At 36.6% G+C, this 19,658-nt stretch overlaps 1 protein-coding gene across 4 annotated transcripts in view; it reads right to left on the bottom strand.

The window, feature by feature from the left end:
* Positions 1 to 19,658, bottom strand: part of DIAPH3 (diaphanous related formin 3) — a gene marked incomplete at its 5' end in the record, with an annotated part of 496,633 nt that overhangs the window by 195,394 nt on the left and 281,581 nt on the right. For all 4 annotated transcript variants that reach the window (XM_080798921.1, XM_080798920.1, XM_080798922.1 and 1 more), the window contains one exon: positions 11,647 to 11,776. In XM_080798921.1, coding sequence (XP_080655047.1) covers positions 11,647 to 11,776 — 130 coding nt within the window. The remainder of the gene's footprint in view (positions 1 to 11,646; positions 11,777 to 19,658) is intronic.

Genomic DNA, 19,658 nt, shown 5'->3' with positions numbered 1-19,658 from the left:
ATTATGCATTAGAGGTATTAAGTATAAAAGTTAAAAGTCACAACCGTAAGTGTTTAAGTTTAAAGTAATCATGAATATGGACTTTCTGTAGTTATGGCCTCCACCATTTGCTAAGATTTCAAGAAAGGAGAGTAGAAATTACATAGACCTATGTAATTTTTACAATTAAATAACAATCCTCTGTGAATATCTCCTGGAGATGCTGGTTATTATTTTATAACAAGCATCCTAAGAAGTATCACATTCATTCTTACCTATCATGAAAACATTCCAGGAAAGGTGATCTCTTTAAAGAAGGCTTACACAAGAACTTATTACCATTAAAGAATTCAAACACTCAACCTAAATGAACCATCTTGTACTCACAAACACAGTCATTTTGCGAGGGCAACAAACTAGGCATTAAAGCATTTCAGGCTTCCAACCAAATAAAGGTATTTTATGAAGCTCTAAGAATATTTTATAAGTGCAAGTTTAAAAAAACCCAATAAATTGGACAGACAAGATGGACAAAAACCTCAGCCAGCATTTTAAAAACCTCCACATTAAGTGGGCCTCTAACAAAACTCTAAGTTCTAGAATAGCATTGTGAAACCCATGATTATTTTGAGAAAGTATACAACTAAAACCAGAGGACAGAAAAGAACAAACTCAAAATAAATCGCAACAGGCAAAGGTAAACTGAAAGCAGCAGTGGGGAATGAAGGGTCAGTTATCCTCATTAAGCACTGACCTTCCTCTGCTGTCTTCCTTCTATCCCATTGTTCTCATTCTTGATGGGACCCCTTATACTAAATTGTCCTAACTTGCATTTCCTAATTTACTGTACTATATGCAATGAGAGTTTTGTGGTTATTTTATTTTTTTAAAATCATGCTGCTAGAGAATGGCCTATGTCTACTATGGAACCTGGAAAGAGGAAAGGTAGAAAGCAAGCAGAGGTGAGAGGGTGAACGCAGCCCAGTGAAAGGGCCTAGCTCAGGTCGGTTTTCTGAACCCTCCACTTCCTCCCCTGCTCCCCGATCTGGGGGAGAGAAGCAGCCTCGTCCTCTACAATCATAAAGAGAGTGTTAAAGTTCAGTCAGCTTTTTAGAAACCAGTAGTAGTGGGGCACCTGGGTGGCTCAGTGGGTTAAGCCTCTGCCTTCGGTTCAGGTCATGATCTCAGGGTTCTGGGATCGAGCCCCGCATTGGGCTCTCTGTTCGGCAGAGAGCCTGCTTTCCCCCCCTCTCTCTGTCTACTTGTGATTTCTCTCTGTCAAATAAATTTTAAAAATCTTAAAAAAAAAAATAGAAACCAGTAGTAGTAGTAAAAACAAACCTCTTTAACAGACTGTGTTTATGAGATTTTGAAAATTCCTTCTTGCAAATAAGATGTTCAAGAACACAGTAAACAGGACACAAAAGAGGTCCATCCTAGAGACATCTGTCACGTTATTCAAAACATTCCCTCGGGATAATGCTTTTGTGTGCATGTGTATGGGAGGGAGATGTTACCATTTCTACTGTGTCCCATGGTAAATATTAAGTACAGATTGGACGATGTGCAAATTTTAAGATAAACTTCCACATATGACTACAAGAGACCATGCAGCCTAACATGTCCTAGACTGCGTATCTCTAGACCTGAAAAATTGCAAATTTTTTCTCCAGCCTGTATCCTTCTGCTGAACGCCAAATGCCTATTGAACCTCTTTCTTTAATATTTCATGGGCATCTTAAACTCACATTTTCAAATTGGAACTCATCTTCCTCTTTGTTTTTTTTAAGATTTTATTTATTTATTTGACAGACAGATCACAAGCAGGCAGAGAGAGTGGAAAGCAGGGCCCCTGCTTAGCAAGAGCTGGATGTGGGGCTCAATCCCAGGACCCTGAGATCATGACCCCAGCCAAAGACAGAGGCTTAACCCACCGAGCCACTGAGGCGCCCCACATCTTCCTCTTTGAATCTGCTTCTACACCTCAGTAAACAATTCGTGTTGTGACTCCTCTTTCTCTTATACCCAACACACCCACTCATAAAGTCCTGTTGGTTCTACCTTCAAAATCAGAATATTTCCCACCGCTGTAGCTACCCCCTTCTGGTCCCAGCAAACATGCTTTCTTCCCTGGATGATTCTTACAACATCTAAGTGGATTCACTTCTTCTGCCATTGTTCTTCTGGATTTTTCCCCAGAGCAGAAGCCAAACCAATCCTCTGAAAATACAAGTCGGATGTCAGTCTTCTGCTTGAAACCTTTCTAATGGCCCCCCCTCTCAGAGTAAAGTCAAAATCTGTCTAACGATGAGTCCTGTCTTACAGAATCGGTGACCTTTCTGACCTCATCTCTCATGCCCTCCCTCTGTTCCAGTCTCACTTGCCTATCTTGGGACTTCTAGAGGGCTCTACTGACTAGAATGCTTCTCTCAGACACCCAGATTGCCTTGCCTCCTCCTCCCACCTCTTTCACATTTTTTCACAAAGGCCACCTTCTTTCTGGGGACTTCTCTGACCACTCAGCCTTAATTGTGGGGAAAAAAACAAAACCCTGCACTGGAATTCCAGAGCTAACCATATGACATAATATACATGCACTTCTTCCTGTGACAGATGTTCCATAAAACACAAACTTCGAGAGAGCAGACACTTTTCTTTTATGCTTACAGCCCTATCCAGTCTTCCAAATTGTGCCTGGACAGAGGAGGCACTCATGAGATGGCTCTTAAAAAAAAAGAATGAGGCCATCTTATTTAGGCCACTGTTTCATTTTTTTCACTGTCAAATTCAGGTCTGATCCTTATTGACGCAAGTGCCTAGCACCTTGTTTGCTATGCCGTGAGAATTCAATAAGGAAAGATTTCTTTCCTTGTGGGGTCAAAACATACCCAAAACCATTAATGAGCACTAGTACTTTTTTCCTTCAAATACATGGTATGACAGACAGCTGCTGAGAAACAGGACACATGTGTTTACACGACAAGAGTCCAACTGCTGATCGATTTAAATCTGTATCTGAAGATGACCTCTTCTGAGGGGAGGGGGGAAGGTTATCCAGAACACATTTTCTTTAGGTTTTTCTATGTAGGCAAAGAAATATCTTTTTCGATGTTTCTATCACTTGCAACATTTTATCTTAAGTGTTCGTTTTTATTTCACATTTTCATATGGAAATGGAAAACATTTCCAACTAATTCCTTAATAATTCCAGGCTAGTAAATCTGTTTTTTAAATGACACGCAAAAGCTTCCAGAAAAAAATAAGCTCCAAGTTGTTGAAGCATTGTTGGACCCTAGATACTTTTTACAGCTTTTTAATAGTAGAAGCCCTCTTTCAAAAGAAATCTTTTTATCAAAGTTCAAAACAGGAAATAAAAATGGTGACTCAGGCTGAAGCAGAGGAAGGAAAATAGAACTCATTTTCCAAATTCCTTTCCCTTTGCTAGGATGTTCAACCAGTGAAAATGCATTGTGCTGTGCACTTAAGAAGATATGTGCAATTTCCTATGTGTATATCGTTCTTTAATTTTTAGAAAAGTAAATAAATTTTTCAATAACACAGATCCATGAAATTCAAAAGATTGCATAAGTTTCAGGCAAGACACAGTCGGGATCTGTTCAAATAACTATTGAGAATACACGTTAAAATGACGTAATTATATTATTCACAGAGACTCATGTTTATCACCGAGACTCATGTTTATCTGCATTATTACTGACGGAATAGGCAGTTGTGGGTCAGTAAGAAATAATCACTGAAAAACAACAGCTACAACTACAGCAAATACAGAGAATATTTACATAGTCCTTATGGTATGCTATACAAGCTTTATAACTATTTGCACATATTAACCTATAACCTTACAACAAACCTCTGAATGAAATACAACTATTGTTATCATTTTCAGGTAAGAACACTGAGTCCCAATGGGGATAATGAACTCATCCAAGGTTATACCTCCAGCAACGGGCAGAGATGGGGTTTGCACCCCAGTTGTCTAACTTCAGAATCTGTGACTGTAACAACTTCCTCCATAATATAACATCTCCAAAATCTCATGGGGATCCCATTTTTTATTTTGCCCATTGAAATTATTTATTGGGGTTATTGTAATTATCACTGCTTGTTAATAAAAATTCCTTACATTCAGAGGCATATGATGGATTTCAGTTTTAAATGTTTTAGTATTTGCATGTGATGATGCAAGAAAAGGGTATTTCAGAAGCTCATCAACAATAACCCTTAAACACCAAAACATTTCACGACATAATGCGAACTGCTTTCCATATGTATGTCGATCTGTGTAACTGCTTCACCATTTCGTGACACTCAGAGAGGATGGTGCTACTTGTGTGCAGTTATGGGAGTGAGGACAAGGACGACTATAGGCGACTATAGGCGTCACCTCCAAATCCACGGCCACAAAGCACTTCAGCATGTGACTTATTTGGCAATAGGATCTCTGCAAAGGGAATCGGTTAAGGATCTCGAGATGAAATCACCCTCGATTTAGGGTGGCCTTAAACCAAATGACTAGTGTCTTTACAAAGAGAGGTGAGAGACAGAGACAGGGAGGAGAAGAGGACACCAAGGGTTGCTGGCAGCCACCAGAAGCTGAGAGAGAGGCACGAGATGGCTCTTCCCTGAGAGACTTCAGAAGGAACCCATGCTACCAACACCTTGATTCCAGACCGCTGTATTCCTGAATAATTAGAGAATAAATTCATACACTTCTACTGGTTAAAGGAACCTAGCGTGTGCTCATCCATTATGGCAACCCTACGAAGCTCATACAACTATTATTTCAAGACTCGGCAAGCCACACACAGCCTGGTTTCTGGGGAGCAGCTGGCAGATTTGCCTGTAGCATCTGAGCCCCCCCATAGCGCTCCACCCAGCTGGTGACATGGCGACCTTGTAAGCAGAGACATTCAGCAGACTGCAGTGAGGGAGCGTGTTTCATCCCCTGCTTAGGCTTCCTCAGAGTGCACAGATTTGTTATGGTAAGCTATCCTTCAGAATGCTCTCATTCTGAAATCTTCGTCCATCCGCCTTGTTTATAATTTCCCACTTCCTGTTGCAACACTGAGGGGCCGTAAATACTGCTTTGTGGCCAGCCGTCTAGAAGAGCTCTGAGACCTTGCTTGTCACTGTTGATTCTGTCCTGTGACTTGATGTCCTGTGACTTGATGTGAGCTATGGCTCATAGGTGACACTGATGGAAGTGTTCCAGGAGCTATTTCAAATCCGTAGCTGGCCCCAAATCTGCAAACACTGTAAACTGTTAGTTTCTTGAAAAGATTAATGCTGTATTGATGCCACTTTCAGTCTGCTAACCTCCAAAAAGATATAGAGGTCTTCCTGATGTGTTTTTCTTCTTCATCATCATCTATCAGCCCCAGCAGCAGCCGATTCAGGAAATGTTCTCAGCTCAGTATCTCAAAAAGCAATCTTTAGCTGGAAGTGTAGTTCCTCCATGCCTAGTGTTCTTCAGCATCAGTCTACAGAATCCTTAATCCTTTGAGGGACTTTGGTCATGCTCTTTCTACATTCCATTATGCTGCTTTTCAAAATAGTTGATATTTGCACAGAGCAACAGTGCAATACAACCTTACATGCGAGTCTCTGATATAAACTTCGGACGCCAACTCTATAGAGCTAATCCCTGGAAATTAACTGGGAGAATTTAAACAAAATCCTATTCAACAGACAACTCACACCTTGTGGCCCCTTACCAGCACACTGAGCTCATAGTATACTACGTGTATTTTTCATATATCTTGTAGCTACCTTGTGAAGGACCCAGTTATATATTTCCTGCTACCTTTTTATGTTAAAAGTATTCATTTGAATAGAAAATTCTTACAAATACTGCCCTTTTAGTACATATATGTAAACCTATACATGAATTACATTTTAAAAATAAATTTATCTTTTATTACATTTGGCTTGTAGTGACATTAAAATTCTTCTCCAATTCTTAAGTATACTTACTAGATCGGTACAGATTATACAAATAGATCATTGAGACCTAATTACACAGGAGTCATAAAGTAGTTTCCCAGACATAACTTGTACCTCTACCATCTAGCTGCAGAATCAGGCTACATAGGTAGGAAATACCAAATGTCCTCATTATTTCTACAGGATAATGCAAAAAAAAAAAGTACAACCATCCATCCACACTTCTCTTTTGGAAAAGAGTCAATGGATAATTCAGAGTATTACTAGCCTTTACTGGCTACTTGCTTATAATAAAATTACAACTATTAAAGTAGCAAAACAGAGGTAGGTGGTAAAGAAATATATATATATAGGGATGAGTCAAAGAAAAAACAACAGAACAAAAACTTAATATACCAGTGTAAACAAATGCATTCTAAAATAAAATCGAGGAGATATCATAGATCTAACTCTGAAATTAAATGTGAATATTCATGAATATATTTATTAAGATTGCGTCAATATTTCCTTATATATGTGCAAATTTATGTTGTGTCTGTTCAAAAAAGGAATTGAAGCGTACTCGTAATTTTATAAACTCATGTGGTAATTCATGGTTTGAACAAGAACCTTTGATATTCCGAAATTGCTTACTAGTGAACACCTAACACAGCAGGGCTATGACTGTTTCTTTAAGTGATCTGATCAAATAAAACAATATTCTGTATACACTATTCTACAGCCGAAAAACTCTAAGCAGGAAAAGTGCCTTAAGTTATTCTCTTAATGTGCTAGAGGTGTATCCCAAATGCCAAGGGCTAGGTAGCTTAAACAACAGAAACTTCATTCCTCACAGTGCTGGAGTCTAAGATCAAGGTGTCAGTATATTTGGTTTCTTCTGAAGCAGGAAGATGGCCTTAGCTTATAGACAGCTGCCTCTTGCTGTCTCCTCACATGGTCGGTCTGCGTGCATGCGAACCCCTGGTGTCCATCTATCCAAATTTCCTCCTCTTATAAGGATACAATTCACAATTAGGCCTACCCTAAGAGACTCGTTTTACATAATCACCTCTTTAAACACCTATTTTCTGCATTCAATCACAATCTGAGATACTGAAGATTAAGGCTTCCAAATATGAAGGGCTTAGACACAGGAGGACAGAATTCAGCTCCTACCAGAATACATTTTTGTGCCCTTTACTGATAATTCAGTTAAAGCAATACCTTATGTGGTTGTCATCTCTCAATTATTTTATTATAAATACCCCCCCACCATGAGCTTTCAAATGATTTCACTATATTGGCAGAAATGCACACAAATGAGTATTTTCATAAAACTCTAATATCCTACAGTTAATTTGAAATATCAGATGAATGATTTATCTCACAAAATTATGAGGCCCCAACCTATGACCTAACATAATGTTATTTATGTTATTAAGTCTGTCGCACAATGAATATTTTTATGTACTTAAAGTACACACTTAATGTCTAAAATGCAACTGAATTAACAACTAATCCTGAATATTCAAAATATATACATCAAACTAATAAATTTTAATTGGCATTTTTAGAAGTGTAGAGTATAAGAAGGTTAATGGGAGCCTTTGAAAATGCTTTCTGCTTGTTAGAGCACATGAATTTGAAATTTCAAACACTATACATTTCCAGGTGGCAGCCACCTGGAAATGAAGTGTTCTAAGTGCTCACAGTAGGTGAATAAAAGATAAACATTTAGTATTTAGTAAGCCATTTTATCATAAAATGTTGATAAGTCATGTGGCACTGGAATTGGAGATGTATTTGAGTAGACAAATATTTGGGTCAGACCAAGGAGTTACTAGCCAAAAGCAAACAAATAGTCTTAAAAGCAGAGATGTCAATAAAAGGGAGAGGACAAATATCAAATGTAAGATATCAAAGAATGCTCCCAAAAGCTAAACATGTGGAAATGGAAAAAAGTGAAAAAACATTAGAAATGGGGAATCATTAAATCCACTCTGACAATACACCGAAGGTGGCCCATTCTCTAGAAGCTAATTCCATCTACAGTAATTGCAGGAATAAACTCTCTAATCTAGACTCTGAGTTCTTAGATAGTGGTCTAAGATTTTCTGGAAAACATATGAATTTATCCTTGAAGAAAGACTAGAGCCCACTGAAACTTAGGTAACGCTCCCCAGAACAACCAAGAAAAAAGCACCAGAGGGAAAATGACATTTACTTTTAAGCTGCTCTATGAGGGAGGGGATGAGGCAACATTCTAGGCCACAGCCACCATTTCCCATAGATTTAACTTAGAATCTACCACACGGCTCGCAGTTGATGTGAATGAAGGCTGTAAAGAGACAAGGCGAATGAAAAGAGGGAAACCAAAGAAAGGGTGCTAGGAAGGATTTTCTCAAGTAAATAAAGTTTGAGGAGGAGAGGTAACGGGTGTAGGAATGAAAAGCACGTTTTATGGGCCTATTGTTGATCTATGTGTGTGGTGTGGCTCAAGATGACAAGTATGCTGTTGGATATGTAAGCATGGAGCTTAGAAGGGACGACTGGGGGTACAGATCTGTAAGTCATTAATGAAATGATGGTATGTAAGCCCTTGGAAGCTGAAGAGATCACCTCAGGATTTATGGGGAGAAAGGAAAAGAAGGGCTCAGTATTAGGCTAATAACACTGGCAATAGTTAGAGGCTTCATCAAAGAGGAGGAGGAAGTAAAGGACCCGGAGAATGTAAAAGGAGCCAGTTAGGACAGGAGCTAGATGCCAGTGAGGTCACCTGTGTTACCACCAAGACAAGGGCACAGTTTCTGACACTGAGTAATCACACAACACCTGATTATCAAATGAAGAAGTGAGTTCTAGACTGGACTTGCATGGCATTCCTAGAATTTAGACTCTCTAGGGAAGAAGAGAAATATATGGCAGAGATACGATAACCCTAAAACAGGGCTGAACAAGGTGACACTGTAAACTTGCCTTGATTTTACTTTAATATACTCCGCAAATTCCCCGAGTTTTGTCATATTTTCTACTCATTAATAAAATACCATTCCAGGTTAATTATGAAGCTGGTTATTATGAAATAATCAATAAAACCTTCACAGATTGGAGTCCATTAACTTCAGCTGTTTAGACAAGAGAACAATGTATTCAACCCTTCAAAGACCAGGAAAAAGAAAAAAAAAAAAAAGAAATATTGCAATGGTATATAGAAATACAATAATGACCCAAAATATTTTCATTGAAATACAACAGAAAAGCTGTAAGCCATTATCTCTTAGAAAAGAAGCAGCCCTAATGAAGTAGATTTTTGAAAATTGTCATACGGGAAAGCTCATTAGTTGCAATGAAAGATCCCCCTGCTGATCCACGAGGACTTAATGGCCAGGATTTTGTTATGTCTCAAAAACAAAGGTACTTTTTAATTCATGTGATAGCTCACTGAGGAGACTTCAAATATGGAAACTTTTAAATGATGATATGTAATGTAAAAGCACTGAACTTTTCCAAAGCAAACATAGACTTACTTCATCCAAAACTATTACATTCATTCCTCTAAAATCTCATTCATTAATAGGGTAATATTATCACACGAAGAAATTATGCTCTACAATCACCTACACTATGTAAAAAAAAAATCTATATCATTTATATCTATATCTATCTATCTATCTCAGCGATGGTTTTTTTATTTCAAATATCTAGTTGGCTGCTCCCAGTATAACACATTCATGCTATCTGCTGACCTATACACATATGCATGCCTCCACTATAACAGATGGAAATGAAAAATCTCCAAGCCCTAGAATGCCCTGGTAGAGACATTAAAAAAGAAAACAAACATAAGTATCTAATTATCAAGCTACAACTCTACAAGCCCTTATCAAAGTTAGTTTTCAAAAGCAAAATAATAAACTATTTATACAGAATTTTAAGTACAATCAAGAAAGTCAAAATAGATAAATGATATTTTAAAAACTTAATTTAGAGCACCACTGCTGGAAAATGAATTCTATACTAACATGTACATCTGAAAGAGAAGTGTGTTCCAGCTCACTCTTCAGTTTTAGAAACAGGAAAAAAGATGGTGACGTGGTCAGGAATGCAAACTGTTATTAACATAAAATGCTTGCATGGATTTAATTCTTCCCAAAGACATAATGTTGATATAAACTATTACTCTACTCAGCTATCTTTTCTCCAAAAAAAAAGCTTTCCCTATGTTTCAAGACTTTATGTACAACTTTTTCATCTATTATTCTTTTACTTATCATGCTTACCATTCATCACTTTCAATTTCCCCACTTTCAATTCTCTTTTGGCCCATTTACTTAAATTTTATCCCCAAATTTCAGAAATCTCATTTTAGAGACGTTACCGTCCCTGAATTAATGAATCAATCACTTAAAAGCTATTTTGAGTATTATTGAGTTACTTTAATGTTCTTTTTCCTCTATGCACTTCTGCCCTATCTCATTGTTTAGTATAAAAAATAATTTAATTATTTTCCCTTCCTAAATTCCATTAAAACACTTACACCCACATATGTGTGTGTGTCACACACACACATGATCATTATCTTCTTATGTCAAGGACATTCTTAGGTAGCACAAGGGCAAAGTATTTCATTCCAACATCATTGCAACATTAGCATTCAGGAGCAAAAAGTAAAGTAAAAAGCTTATTTTTGGTCTTAAAAATCCAGACTAATTATTTCTAACTCTCCCCTACCCTCCCTGCCACCTCAAAAGGCTGTATGAGTTACATACTTCGAAGAAACATACATCTCAGGAAAAACTGTCAAAGAACATCTCATCCAATCACATTGCCACTCTGCAGATGGAGTATTACAATCCTCATTTTATGGAAGAAACAAAAGGAGTAGAAAATGACAAAAGTAATTTTTTTTAAGGAGTAGTCACTAAAATGGGGGATGGTGGTGAATTATTCTTAAGTTGACAAGTTCTAATTTTAGGAAGACAATAAACAACAAACAACACAAAAACAGTCTGCCATTTCTAATGACCAGTTTTCAACACAATGACAATACAGGTATCCCACCATTTCAAATGAGTTGTCTTCCAAGAAGTATGTACGTCTGTACGCATATATTCATAGAAATGTGTATGCATACATTGGTGGTTGGAACAAGTAAAATTTTTACCACAGAATAGGATATATAAATAAAAACTGGAATCTTCAAGTCACCAAAAATTGCATTTAAATCATACTATGACTATTAATAATAGATCCTGTCCTATCCTAACCCTTTGCAACCTGATCTAAATCCAGTAGGGACAGAAGCAGATGAGATATCTGGGCATTAGAAAGGACTGAAGGGAATTTCTAGCTGTTTGATCCCTACTAGAACAAAGGATGCAGTCTCTACCTTCAGTGTGGGTGGACACAGATTTAACTTAGGCTAACTAGGGACATTGATTACTGGGGCTTAGCCCAGACACAATGATCCTCCCCAAGTGAAGGATCCTGACTCAAGTGAGCATTACCATGGTTACAGAGGAGGCAGCTGAGCAGCAGAGGGAGGGGCTGGAAGGTAGTCATAAGGTTTAAACTATACAACTACCTACCTTGTATATTTTTAAAAACATATTTAAAACACAGAGGCAAAGTAGCAAGTATGTTCAAATAAAAGGCATTATTTTCTGTCTTGACGAACTAACTAAAGACCCAGAGCTGTGAAATGTTTTCTGTGAAAGCACAAACCTTTACTGGCTTTGTCTAAATGTTCCAAATCATCCACAAAATTCAGGATATCAGGGTACTTTTCTTCACATACTTCCACCAGAAAATGAAGCAGTGTTGTTTTCTGATCTGCTGATTTTGTGTCTTTTAGCTAGACAGGACAAGAGGGAGAAAAAACAGTCAAAAATATTTTGGTAAACTGTCTACTTACCCAATGTTAATACTGTATTTTGTAGGTAAGAAGTAAATGAATTGTAAAATTAGTCAATTCTGTTTTTGAATTGCAAATGTTTAAGTACTTGAAAAGCTACTCTATGGATTGTTGTTTGAAGTCATTAACATTTTTTGAAAAGAAAGTATAAGCTTAATCCAATCTATTATGCAACATTTTATGGGAAAAAATACATGATAAGCACTTAGGAGAACAGAATAACCTGTAAGTCTATATAATAATAGTACTTAAAACAATCCCAGACATTTGTTCCTTTTTTAAATTTTTTTTTATTTTAAAGATTTCATTTATTTATTTGACAGACAGAGATCATAAGTAGGCAGAGAGGGAGAGAGGAAGAAGCAGGCTCCCCGCCAAGCAGGGAGCCCGATGCGGGGCTCGATCCCAGGACCCTAAGATCATGACCCGAGCTGAAGGCAGAGGCTTTAAACCACTGAGCCACCCAGGCGCCTCCCCTTTTTTAAATTTTTAAAAATAAAGTTGTACATATTTATGACATGCCTACTAGAGGCTGTAGGAGTCAGAGATACAACAACAAACAAGATACAGAGCTGTTCCTCAAGAAGCTGTTGGGGGGGGGACACACACACACATACACACACACACACGTACATTTACCCTGGTGTGACAAACAGTATAATAAAAATAATCAAAAAGTACACCTCAGGGAACAGGACATCTGGAACACTGGTAGACAGGAAGTTGTATGGATTAGGGAAGGGAAAAAGAAAATTCCAAAGGGCGTACCACAAGCAGATGGAGCAATATTTGAAAAACGCCACACTTGAGGAGGAAGAAGACACATTTGAGGAGTCTGAGTGACTCAGAAAAAGAAGTGTGTTGAGGAGGACAATAGAGAGAGTAGAAAGATACAAAGCTGGGAACACTGGAAAAGACCAGAAAACAGGATTTTGATCCCTAAGAATTGGGAGTTTTTAAACTGAGTAAGAGATGATGAGACCTACAGTTGAGAAAAAGCTCCCTCTAGCACAGTGTGGATAAAAGACAAAAAACCAAGGGAAAGAACAGAAGCAGGGAAAGTAACTTAAAAACCGGTAACAACAATCCAGGCAGGGAAAGACAAGGGGCTGAGTCAGGGCAGTGCCATGGGGATGGAGATAATGGGACAGAGGGGCCATGGAGACCCAGGTGGTGCCATTAATTGAAGTAAACGGAAAGACAGAGAAACAGATTTGGGTGGAATGCGGTGCGCAAAGAGATGAGTTTCAGATTTGAACGAATTTGAAGCTTTTAAGTAACATCCAAGTAAAAATACTCACAAAGGATGTAGATTGACACAGGTGTAGAAAAATGTTTCTCAATCTTTCTCTTTCATTATTGTTGGCTAAAGAGCATTTTTAGGTTTTTTCCCCCCTAATCATGTGTACCTATGAAATTTTAAAATCATAGATATCCTATGTATCTGCTCCTGTACTGTATGTATATCTATGCTTTGCACATAAAAATAGCAAGATACTTTTGTTTCCCAAGAACCAATTTTCTATCCCCTGGGAAACTGTTGAGCATACCTGGCTAGAGCTCAGAGGAGTGTGATGACCTAAGCCCTCCAGACTGCGGAGCCTTTAGCCCCCAAAGTTCAAAAGTTGATCAAACAAACCCAAACAGGTACACAGGATGAAAGGAGATACATATTTATACACAAGTATATGATCTAGTTGTAATCCTAGTTCACAAGTTATTTTTTGCATGCTAAGTACAGTTAGAATCTTTGTTTTCACATTTATTGAGAATGCTAATCTGATTAAGCTACCTTTTCAATCCATAATTTCCTTCACATTATCATCTTTAACGGATAGGGCGAGTAAAACTAGCAAACTTTCATAAATGTAGTCATTTTCTCTTGTATAACCCAGATGTACCATAAAACCTGTCCTTTGGTTTTATTTTTTATTTTTTAAAGCACCCTAATAGTGAACTCCTCTATCCCTCCTACCCCCATGACAGCAATGACTGCCCAGGGAATAGCATTCCCTTCTATGGACTCTCAGCTCCCAACTGCCACTAATTACAACCCTTCTTCACCATGCTCCTTTTCTGTGAAACTAGATGTGCAGCTTGTATGGAATGTTGATTAGCCCAAGCACCATCTACCTCTATAATTTGTAAAGCCTGGAAAGGGCTTTCCAGTACCATGTATGATGCAACTAAATAGCCAGCAACTGCTAGGATTAATAGATCAAGAAATCCCTATGATCTAACAACCAACTGGATCAATCTTTATCTTTATTCATGAGCAATAAAAATTCAGAATTAAGAATTCTGGAATATAATAGTTTATTGCATCTATCGATTTAGTCAATGTTAAGTATACAAGTCAAACAAAGATTCAAGTTATTCAGAGACCATCACAAAGCTAGACAGTAATTCATGGAGGAGGGTGCTGGACTGGCTTTGTTACTGAAAATGTCACCTGATTAGCAAGTAGAGTATTGGCAACAGTCTAATATTGAAAAAGTTTATCTACTGAATAGTAAATGGAAGCAAAATTCTCCCATCCTTTCAGAATCTGTATTTAACTGTAAGACAAAATAAAAATCAAAATTCCAAATAAATAAAATTGAAAGTAAACATAATAAATGAGAAGTTCAGATAAGAAACAAAGATGGCAACCAATTGTTGATAACATAGTGTCTCATTCACAAACTGCTATGTGGCTTTAAATTCCAGGATGGAAAATCTTCATTCAGGTCCTAACATTCTCGGGAAAAAGTACACAAAGGTATTCTTCCTGCCCCAATTACTCTATTCCTCCTTTCCCTGCCCCCCACAAGTCTCTTTATGAGAAAGAATGAGAAAAGGTCACCTTCCAAAAGCATGAATGCACAATGGAATATTTATCAATGTCTTTATCTACTTGTTCAATTTTTTCCCAGTTTTTTTTTTTAATTTTTATTTATTTATTTGACAGAGATCACAAGTAGGCAGAGACACAGGCAGAGAGAGAGGAAGGGAAGCAGGCTCCCTTGCTGAGGAGAGAGCCCGATGCGGAACTCAATCCCAGGACCCTGGGATCATGACCTGAGCCGAAGGCAGAGGCCCTAACCCACTGAGCCACCTAGGTGCCCCCCCCCCCCCAGTTTTTGATAAAAGGCACATTCTATTTCCACTAATTACTCATATCATACATAATCAGCGACTGAGCTAGTAGAATAAGGAAAGCTTGGGGATGGGTCTAATTTTATTGAAGAGAAAGAACAGTTCACTTCAGCATACTTTGTAACACTAACTCTTGGAAAGAAAATGAAGCTAAAATATTTGCTTTAAAAATTCGCTTAGGTTTAAAAAATATGCTTTATTTAAATTTTAACAGACATTGCTTGACAGGCTTCCTTTTGTTTTATTGCCAAGAGATGTATCTTGTTGATGAGTAATCATGGCTGTTAAGGAGAATTTCTTATTTGTATATTGTTTCTTTGAGGTACATTTAATGCAGCATGGATGTCAAATAAACAAAAAGATGGATGGAGTTTCTTCAACTGCTCTGTTCATTCCAGACAAAATAATGTTAAAAGAAGATCCTGTAATAAATCACAGCCTAGTTGTCACTCTGGAGTAGAATTCCTTTGTAGCTACAATGCAGTATTTTGAAATATTTTTAAGCTATTCAGCACAAATTTGGATGACATCTAAAGAATATCCCATTATTTTAATCACAAGGAAAATTCCTAAAATAAAAACTGAGTAAACTTTGGGTGATCCTCAGAATCCAAAGGCCCCTTACTCTGACTAATGACGCTTAAATCATAAGAATGCGAAATTGGCCACTTTGCTCCCATTATTGTGTTTCTATTATCTAAGTATGTATTCAAACAGCAGAGACACTCTAGCTGCGGCAGACATTGCTGAACATAATAACATGACAAAATTATGAGAATCTGTAGTTGCCCCATGAACATTCTAGAAGACCCTAACTTGTAAATGGAATTAATACCATTAATATTGATAATGATCAATATTAATAATCAGATTAATTTTAAATTATAAATATTAACAATAGTCAATATTAACACCACTATCACTAATACCACTGACATTATTATAGCCACAGCTCTTCTATGGCACTTATCCTGAGACCAGGGGTAGCCAAAAAAAGATGTATTTAGTGCTTAAAACACATAATATCTTTATGAGGAACTAGTATTATACCCATAACTAAAGAGGATAAAAAAGATTTGAGAGATCATGCAGCATACTCCACATCATATAGCTACTATCTGGTAAAGCCAAGGTTTGAGGCCATGTCTGTGTGAATCCAAAGTTCATAACCACCTCAAAATACAGTTCCTCTACAAAAATCTTGAGTTTATTATGTGTCAAAGAAGCAAATTTCTCAAAACCACAGTGGACAAAAATGGTAGTAAGACAACAAAAGTACATCAATGCAATTTAAAATACCGAAGTCCTATAACTTACTACTTCTAGCCTGGAAAACCTCTTAAAACTGACACCTTCTACCCTGAGGTCATCTCTAGTTCTGGGAGCATGATGTTCTTTCTACTGTTTTATCTATAAATTGAATAAAATGCCACCTGAATCTTATCACTCAAACAGCAAGTCTTTCAACATTGCTAGTATATTAGTGCTGACAATATTATACGAATATGGTTAGATGAAAAGACAGCTGTTTAACCTTTAACAGACCTGAACAAGTACATGTATTAACATCATATTCCATCTTAAATCCTATGCAGAATAAAGTGATTTGTATGTACAAAATAGTATCTCTAAATTTAAGTTAAAGGTATTCATATAAAAATAGATGTGCTAACACATACTGTCAGAGAATATATATTTTCTCAGACTGAGGGTCAATATGCCAGTAAAAACTCACTAGTGAAAACCACAATTATACAATGAATAATGTTTTTGATATATGTAACCACATTGAGAAAATAATCAGCATCCTGATTAAATTTTTTAAAAAGACTGGTTCTCCCTACAATGGAAATAAAAATCATAATTTAAATAAAATAAGATGCTAAGCATCATCCATGTTACTGCCATAACTATTAATACTGGTAATAAAATTTTCACAATGACTTTCAAAATAGATGGAGATCAATTGGTATTAGGTAAAAAAAAAGTTACTAGACAAATACTTTGTGATATTCATATACAAAAATAATCTATATTATGTAATGTTCATTCAAAATGATGAGAGCTGAAACATTATTAAGCAAGAAAATGCTTTATATAATGTGGATTCCTATCATTATAAGCTGATTTCTTCCATATCCCCCAACCTTCCCTGAATTATGTTTTAAACTTATTTCTCTTAGATTTTAGTAAGCACAGAAACTGCAGTGTTAAAAACATTTTTGCAATGCAGTGAAAATTTTAGCTCATTACATTATCTACTATATCGTTCGATGTTCTGTTTGTTTATACAGTCCCCTTATTCCATGAGACATTTAAAACAGCTCACTGTTCTTTAGTTAATATAAATGAAACAAATACGTTAATTTTAAATTAAATGTTTTACTTTTTATTTTTTAAACACCACGTTTTATTTTTTTTAAAGCAGTTTCAGCTTTACAGAATAAAATGAGCAGAAAATAACAGGGTTTCCATATATCCTCTCTTCCACACCAGTTCCCTTATTAGTAACATTTTATATTAGGTGTGGTACACAACTGATTTGCTGATACTGATGCATCATCATTAACTTAAGATCCACTGTTTACATTAGGGTTCACTCTGCCTTCTACAGTTGTATGGATTTTGAAGCATGCATAATATATATCTACCATTACCCTGTCATACAGAATAGTTTCACACACATCCCTCCCTCAAATTCACTGTGCTCCACTTTTCATCTCTTTCTTCTTCCCTCCCCAAAACAACGCTGGCAACCATGAATCTTTTTACAATCTTTATAATTTTGTCTCTTTTAAAAAGACACATATAGTTGAAATCATCCAGTATGTAGTCTTCTCTTATGGACTTCTTTCATTTAATAAGCATTTAAGATTCCTCCAAGTCTTTTCTTGGCTTGGGAGATGATTTATTTTTATTACTGAATAATAATGCGTTGTATGCAGGCATCACAGTTTATTCATTCACCTACTAAAGGACATCTTGGTTGTTCCCAAAGTTTAGCAATTACAAATAAAGCTGCTATAGACATTTCTGTGCAGGTTTTCAACTCCTTTGAGTAAGTAAGAGTGTGATCACTGAATCCTATGTTAAATATACGTTTAGCATGGAGCACCTGGCAGGCAAAGTTGGTTAAGCATCTGACTCTTGATTTCAGCTCAGGTTGTGATCCCATGGTCATGAGATTGAGCCCTGCATCAGGCTCTGTGCTCGGGTGGGGTCTGTTTGAAAGTCTCTCTCCCTCTCCATCTGCCCCTCCTGTTCATGCTCTGTAAAATAAATTATCTTAAAAAAAAAAAAATCTATGTTTAACTTGGTACCTGCCAGTCTTCCAACGTAGACGTACTATTTTGATTCCCTTCAGTAATGTATAAGAGTTCCTATTGTACTACGTCTTGGCCAGGATTTGGTCTTGGCCAGTGTTTCAAGTTTTAGCCATTCTAATATGTGTGTGGTATTATCTCATTGTTTCAGCTTATAATTCTCTATTGGTATATGATGTTGATTATCTGTTCATATATTTATTTGCCATTTGTAAATCTTCGTTGGTGATGTGTCTGGTCAGGTCTTTTGACCCTTTGTTTTCTTGTTGTTGAGTTTCAAGAGTTATTTGTATATTTTGAATACAAGTTCTTTATCAGATAGGTATTTTGCAAAGATTTCCTCCCAGTCTATGGTGTATCTTCTATCTTAACAGTGTTTTTTTGCAGAGCAGAAGTTTTTAATTTTAATGAAATCCAACATAGTGATATTTTTCTTTCAAGGATTATGCGTTTGGTATTCTATCTAAAAAGTCACTGCCAAACCTGAGGTCACCTAGATTTTCTCTTCTCTTCTAAAAGTTCTCTAGTTTGCATTTTACATTTAGGTCTCTGTCCATTTTTGGTTAAATTTTATGAAAGGCTGGAAGTCTGTATGTAGATACACTTTTTTTTTGCATGTCTATGTGCACTGGTTCCAGCATCTCTTCTTTAAAAGATTCTTCTTAACTGAATTATCTTTGCTTCTTTGCTAAAGATTTCATTGTATTTATGTGGAGTTATTTGTGAGCTATCTATTCTGTTCCATTGATCTACTTTTTTTAACCAATACAACAATGTTCTGAATACTGCAGCTTTATAAGTGTTCAAGTCCAGTAGTTCAGTCCTCTAACTCTGTTATTCTTCAGTTGTGTGTTGGCTATTCTGGGTCTTTTACATATCCATATGACCGTAAGAATCAGGTTTCAATATTTGCAAAATAATTCACTGGGGTTTCCATTAGGATTGCACTGAATCTCTGGATCAAGTTAGGAAGAAGAAACATCTTAACAATATTGAATATTCTTTTCCATTCACATGGAATACCTATTTCTTTATTAGATCTTTTTTGATTTCTTTCATCAAAGTTCTATAGTTTTTCTCATAAGAATCTTGTTCATATTTTAGTATTACTCTTTTTTTCACTAACATAAATGATATTATTTTTACTTTCAAGTTCCAATTGTTCATTGCTGGTGTTTGGAAAGTGATTAACTTTTTTATGTCAATCTCATATCTTGAAATTTTGCTATAATCACTTACTAGTTTCAGGAAGTGTTTTTTTTCCCCCCTTTTTGGTCAATTTGGGGCAATTTTCTATGTAGGCAATCATTTCACCTATGAACAAAGACATTTTTATTTATTCCTTCTCAATCTAAATACCT

Source organism: Martes martes (assembly GCF_963455335.1).
Source record: "Martes martes genome assembly, chromosome: 3".
NCBI classification, from domain to species: Eukaryota; Metazoa; Chordata; class Mammalia; order Carnivora; family Mustelidae; genus Martes; species Martes martes.
This window is presented reverse-complemented; position numbering and strand designations above follow the sequence as displayed.